Source organism: Brugia malayi (assembly GCF_000002995.4).
Source record: "Brugia malayi strain FR3 genome assembly, contig: Bm_v4_Chr1_scaffold_001, whole genome shotgun sequence".
In the NCBI taxonomy this organism is placed as follows: domain Eukaryota; kingdom Metazoa; phylum Nematoda; class Chromadorea; order Rhabditida; family Onchocercidae; genus Brugia; species Brugia malayi.
In genome coordinates, this window is record NW_025062475.1 from 5,336,187 (window position 1) to 5,343,096 (window position 6,910).

Below are 6,910 nucleotides of genomic sequence, written 5' to 3' on the forward strand. Positions count from 1 at the left end.
ACCTTAACACTTAGTGAAAGTTTTGCTGCTGCCATTCCATAATCCCCAAAAAGAATTCCAATCTGTTTACTGAGTGCTACATAAATAGCTGATTCTGTTACGATACCACCTTTTTCATCAAATAATATATCCATCAGAACATATCTTTAAAAAATTTCAACTTTTGTCTGATTCTGTAATAAATCAAAATTACTATTCTAACCTATTTACCATCTCCAATGGCAATATGTGAAATTAAACATATTTTGAGACTAAAAAACCAATGGAAATCAAATCATTTACGTTATATTGTAAAATGATTCGGGAACTAAAAATTCTGGATGGTATTACTGTCAACACTAAAGAGGAAAAGAAATTATAGTAAACGAAAAACCAGCACGCCGAATTTGTAGAAAAATATCAGAGTTGTTCGCTTGTGCTTTCTTGAAAAACACTATATGTCCCCATCACTTTATGAAAAGAGGTAAAGAAACTACCAGAATGTTACCTGTTTTTAAGCCTCACCATTTCCAACGCCAATTTAAAAGCGAACTGTTCTCAGAATAAATTAAATATTATAGCAATAGAAATAATGGCAAATTCCTGAAATGACTGTAATACAGCTCAACCAAAACAGATCTCAATTTTCTCGCATGTTTAGGAATGGCAGACAACGGAATCATATCTATGGATACGTCATGACATGACGTCACGTGTCACCATAATGGTAAAAGCTGGAAATTGAATGACTATGAAAATGTCATTCAATGAGAGATTATCCGATTTAAGAAAGACGAAATGTCCGAGAACCAAAAAATGCAAATATCGCCAAAGTAAGCATGCAATAAGTTGAAAACCAAGAAAAAAAAACCTAATTTATTCAACAAACTGAAGTTTACAAGTGAATCTTTGCAAAATCAAAACAGCATATCGGCCAAAGACAATTCATACAATAGCTTCACTTCTCATCTATAAACACTTTGAAAGCAAGTAAGCGTTTTCCTAATCTTAAAGTTAAAGACTTTATGTTTTATGAAATCTCAAAAATTTATTGGTAAGAAAACATATATAGTGAAAATTTTCAATGCAGAAAGAACATATTGAGAAAACACCTACAATAAGACAGTTTCAACAACCCTATTTGGGACCGACATTTGTGATACCATTATTAGCTTGGACAATGCTTATACCATCTCGGGAATGCTACCGTGTCCTTTATGTTTAGAATACCAAACAAGGCTTGCATGAAACGTTCCAAACCAATGCCAAATCCTGCACTGGGTGGATGGCCATGCTGTCTTATTTCCAAATACCAATCCAACGAGTCATCGCATCCACGACGACGGAGCTCTTCTGCATCTGGCTCCCTCAAAGAACCACCAGCTAGCTCACCAACAAATGGTGCCAACAAGTCGAAACATTCCGCCTGCAGTAAATAACATCACATTTTTAATGAAAACCATTTTTTCTTCCTCTCATCACTATTCGTGAGTTGGGCATCTTGATAAGTCACAATAATGATTCTCACTGGAAAATATTAATGCATGACTAACCGTCTTAATAAAGCGAGAAGAAAATAAGATCTGTCGATACAGAAGTTTACCATGTTGTTAGTAAATTGAGAAAAGAAAAACTTCATGATTTCTATTTAATTAAATATAATGAAAAATTGAGTACTTACATAATTGCCATAACGTTTCATGTAGAAAGGCTTCTGTGTATATGGATAACGGAGGACAAATAAGGGCCCAGCACAGTGCTTCACCATGGTTAATTCGTTCTCTTTGCTAAACCGTCCTCCAGGTATCATTTCACCCTTACTTTGCAATATAGCAGCTGCTTCGTCATACTGTATACGGAGAAATGGCTTCCGAGAACCATTAGTCCATAAAAGTGACTGCACTTCTGCATTCTGAAAGATAAGTGAGACTGTGATATCATCAAGCATCTGAACCAAAATATCATCGCCGAGATTTAACCAAAGCAATTTCTAATCTAATTCGTGTTACGCGTAAACTTTCAGTGTTTTAATGATCAAATCTGCCACTTTTTGCAACTTTCTGAACTAACTGAAAATGAAGAACTAACTGACCCCGCTGCAAAAAACTTGCATCATTGATTTGATTTCCTTCACATCATAACTAAGCATTCCATCTATCACATAGTTGACATAACGCTCCACCAAATCGCATAACTGCTCTAAATCATCTGCAAACGCATATTCCGCCTCCAACATTCGAAATTCTGCCAAATGTTGTCGAGTCTGCGAATGGTCAGCACGTAATGCAGGCGCTATTGTGTACACCTTCGATAGGCTGCTGCAACAAATCACATATATCAATATTGGCACAAACTGAAAAAGCATTTTTTGGAATTAAAGAATTTTTGTTCGATGAAAATAACACATATGGAGCAACTGCAAAATAGAGGATGCGATAAAAATAAAAACATACAACTCAACATACCCAACAAAGGATTCCAGATGTAGTTGGCTTGAAACTGGCAAATAAACTGCTTGATCACCGAAATAATTTTGTTTATCAGCCTGAAAAACGGGGAAACATTTTAATTGTTCGGATTTGCGACAACTGTGATTTCCGGCTCCTAATGGTTATTACTGATAAAGAACGGATTTTTTGAATATCTTTGGCATTAATACATGAATCAAGGAACAAAATACTTCAACAAATGGTTAAGTATATTACTCAAAATACCGTCGAACAAAAATATGGAAGAAAAATATTGACCGCAAATATGATTCAAGAAGATTTTCGCTTTTCTACTGATGCTGTTTCCTAATAACTGATTTTCTCGCTTTTCTTATTTATTTATTTTCCCATTTGTCTAATAAAATAATTGATAAAGAGAATAAAGATACTCGTTAATACCTGAACAATAAATATATCACCAGCACCTTCGCAGTCATTATGAGTTAACAGCGGTGTATCCACATGAAAGAATAATTCCTTCTAAAAAAAGTATCTTTTCAAGTTAATGCAATTCTAAAAATAAAGAACTCAGCATTTTTATATTCCTTAACAATGTAGTACCAACAATAAGAGGATGTACAACCTGATCCAGCGTGGATCATATTTCGGATCTAAATATACTAATTTATGGAAAAAGTCAGAGAGATAAACATATTTAACTCAGCAGTCACGTATTAGAAGGAAAGACATAAGTTAGGTTCATTGAACAAAGAAGTACTTGTTCCTAACACGTTATCTCAGTAAAAAAATCACTTATTTTTTTTTACAATCAGTAAATGTTCCATAACAATATAATGGGAAGAAACCTGGAAAAAAGATCGACTCAACTGGTCTAGCCGAGAACGTAGCCGCAGCAGACACATGAATGGAATGGATTTCATTCGTAAATGATATTTTCTACGCGTAACATCCGCACAACTTTCTTCAGTAGGCAATTCGCTGAACTAAACTTTGCAGAATACGCGATCAACATCATGGAAATCACGTGTGGAACTGAACAAGTTTTAGTGAATGGAAGTTTGAAACTATGGGTCAGCGGAAAAGTTATTTGCAGTGAAACTTTTTTTTAATAATTCAACAATCAGTAAACTATCAGTAAAACAATGAGAAGTCTCCGTCAATGATGATGTGATGACAGGACCAGCTAGAAGATGATTGAGAAGCTAACTAGTTTCGGTATGAAGAAGTACGAAAAAAAACTTACGCTTTTTTGCTGAAGTCCAACAACTTCACAATTTGTAGCAAACAATTCCATGCCTTGTTGCTTACCATTACTCATTACCCAATCACCAACGATATCCACAGCACTACCAACCGGTACTTTAGGACAAATATCACGCTGTACCACAGCTTGTATCGTTTTTAACGAACATCCATCACTGACATGCAAAAACAAGAATTTCCCACGTGTTTCTACTCGACGTGCCCATCCCTAAAAACCGACGGCTTCTTCAAAAGAGGAAAAAATGAAGAATCAAAGATACAAAAATCTTTAATTTATAATGAAATGAAAGTGATAAATGAGAGCATTTAACAGATAATTCAGAAAACATCGGCCTTTTCGAAACCAATTACATCTCCTTTAAAAAAACAAGCCTTTATATATATATATATTTATAATTAAGTCTAAAAATAAAAGTTAAGCGAAACGAATTTGCCGGCTTAATGTAATATAAAAAATACTCTTCTGCGCTAAAGTAAACGGCAATATGACTTGATTCATCCTTCACAACGATAAACATAAAACTACAAACTTGTATTCGTATATCCTTTAATTTTTGATTTATTTGCAGTAATGACGAAACAGGATGTGATTGAAGCAACTTGATAGCAGCTTTTATGGACATTCTTTCCACTTGCTAAATTAAGTTAGCTATTTTATCTGTCATATATCACCTTTGTATCTACTATTCTGCAATAACTTATAATTAGAATTAATATTTTAAAAATTTAGTAAAAAAAATCCTCTTCAACCATACTGTTTGAGAGATAATTTGGAAGCAGAATATCAATAAGAATTTTTGAAGCTAATGAAAGATGTATTGATCAGTGAAACTGATAAAAAACAAAAGTAAAAAGAAATTAAGATAAATAAACACTTCATTTATGCACGACATATAGCATTATTTTTCGATTCTAAGCACATCCTCTACAGATCTTTATGTATAATATCTAAGATTAATAACAATTATCAAGTCTCTCCCTCTCCCTCTCTCTTTCTCCTTGTCCCTTTATCATCACCTCTATTAACAAATTCTCGTCAATCTTCTCCTTCCCCTCTCTTTAAACATCAAAATTCTTATCAAATCTCATCAACCTGTGCTCCCCCTCTCCCCTGCATATCTCATCAATCTCTGCTTCCCCTCTCTCCCTCGTATATCTCATCAATCTCTGCTTCCCCTCTCTCCCTCGTATATCTCATCAATCTCTGCTTCCCCTCTCTCCCTCGTATATCTCATCAATCTCTGCTTCCCCTCGTATATTTCATCAGTCTCCGCTTTCCCTCCTCTCTCTCTTATATCTCATCCATCCCCGAAACAGAGTTGCAGTATGTTGCATTAGTACCATATGCAACAATGAGCTGTCTCAGCAGCTAACTGAGAATGGCCTCTTTCCGGTTTTGGAAAGAGTCTGGTCGATGCAGTTGAAGGTGACTGGTTTGAGAATTATTCCGATTCTGCTGACTAGTTTGAGAATTATTCCGATTCTGGTGACTAGTTTGAGAATTATTCCGATTCTGGTGACTGGTTTGAGAATTATTCCGATTCTGGTAACTAGTTTGAGAATTATTCCGATTCTGGTGACTGGTTTGATTATTATTCCGATTCTGGTGACTAGTTTGAGAACTATTCCGATTCTGGTGGCTAGTTTGAGAATTATTCCGGTTTCTGGTGGCGACTTTGAAGATCATTCTGATTGCTGGTAGCAAATTTAAGTATGATTCATGATAATGGATTTTTAGGATTATTTCACATTTTTATAAACAACCTATTTAGCAGAAAGATGACGCTTGGTTGATTGCTTATTTAAATCTAAATCAACGAACTCTGTATACTAATCAATGGAAACATTAGAGTGTGTTGGATATTCATTAATTGGTAAGTGCAAATAGATATTTCATCCATGGAGTGCCACACTGTTTTGAAATTTAAACTTTTAAAAAATTTTTAATTATTAGTAAATTACGAACATCAGTATTATGCGAGTATAATAAGAATCACAGCATGATGAGACACTGCTTCAAGAAGCTTTACTAACGATGAGCTTTAAGACAAGATACAACTCTAAACATCTATTTAACAACTATAGGGAAACAAGCCATAATGCACTATTTGAATAGCTTCTTTTTTTTATCATTTCATTTAATTTTATTTCACATTTACTATTTGAGTGGTGCAAATAAGTTCCTTTTGCATATAGCAAAATTGATTGAAACATTGGGAAGCAAAATTAATAACTATTATCTTAAAGTGGTTTAAAAATCCATTGAAGAATGCTTAGGGGAATTCGAATCTCTCCCTAAACAGATTATTCCATAATTACTTTACAATTAAATATTAACGTGTTTAATTTCAAAAAGGATGATTATGAGTCAGCATTAGCTCAGATAAGTGATGATATTAAAACAGCATTATAGTGTATAAATTACATGTATAAATTAACCTTGATAGAATGAAATTGATAGGGTTTTTCGAATTCTTTTTTTCTTTTTCTATATTTTGTCATAAAAATAATTTTTTCACGAGTGTTTCTTCATCTCATCTATTCGGCATTGTTTTTAGTAAATGTTGCTGGCTCGAATAAGGCGGACACGCATGGCAAAATATGTGTGAATATTGAATTTAGAACAAGAAATCAGCGTGGAGAAAAAAAACTAAGAAATACTCGGATTTCTGTTTCTGAATTTGTCGGTTTTTTACAGGAGTTGCGTAAAATGCAAGGTGAAAGTATGCAATGATCAATTTAAATAATCATCTTATTTCCACTCACGTTTTAGCTTTTATGCAAAATTAATTTCTAACTGCACTGAACGTTACAGCATAACATGTTTGTATATTTTTCTACATTAGTAATTTAAATATGTGTATTTTCGAATATTCAAGATTGCTAGCAACTCGATCAGTCGATCAGTGTTTTTTCCCTCCTACTAACATTTAATTTATAATTTAGTGCTCATATTTGTAATCACCGTATTTGGCGTTGCACGCTTGAATGCTTGAAAAGGCTTTAGAGGTTCAAAAAAGTTAACAGTTAGAATCTTTTTTTTCTTTGTATTTTGAGGAATATATTTTGAATGATATATCTTCTGACATGTGAGAAAAAAAAGTTGATACACTTAATTTTATTTTTTGGAGAGAAGATAGTTCAGCATGTTTTTGAAATCAAACAGTTTTATGCGATATGTTTAAAGATGATATAATATAGTGTTTTTATTATGAAGA

General features: G+C 33.5%; 3 protein-coding genes across 3 annotated transcripts in view; 1 reads left to right on the plus strand and 2 right to left on the minus strand.

Annotated features, from left to right (window-relative positions):
• Bm296 (Rpp14 family protein) overlaps positions 1-507 on the minus strand; it is a gene marked incomplete at both ends in the record, with an annotated part of 6,646 nt that extends 6,139 nt beyond the window's left edge. Inside the window, 2 exons of the mRNA XM_043076615.1 lie at positions 3-144; positions 488-507. Of these exons, the coding sequence (XP_042932549.1) occupies positions 3-144; positions 488-507 (162 nt within the window). The remainder of the gene's footprint in view (positions 1-2; positions 145-487) is intronic.
• Positions 508-1,147: 640 nt separating this feature from the next.
• Bma-nars-2 (Asparaginyl-tRNA synthetase, putative) lies at positions 1,148-4,315 on the minus strand (the record flags this gene model as incomplete). Its single annotated transcript, XM_001902607.1, has 8 exons — positions 1,148-1,405; positions 1,661-1,891; positions 2,072-2,297; positions 2,445-2,524; positions 2,868-2,948; positions 3,275-3,412; positions 3,673-3,900; positions 4,223-4,315. 8 exons carry the CDS (start codon positions 4,313-4,315, stop codon positions 1,148-1,150), a joined length of 1,335 nt encoding a protein of 444 aa, XP_001902642.1.
• A 1,214-nt stretch (positions 4,316-5,529) lies between these two features.
• Bm14696 (Uncharacterized protein) lies at positions 5,530-6,439 on the plus strand (the record flags this gene model as incomplete). Its single annotated transcript, XM_043076616.1, has 2 exons — positions 5,530-5,566; positions 6,348-6,439. 2 exons carry the CDS (start codon positions 5,530-5,532, stop codon positions 6,437-6,439), a joined length of 129 nt encoding a protein of 42 aa, XP_042932550.1.
• Positions 6,440-6,910: the final 471 nt, after the last annotated feature.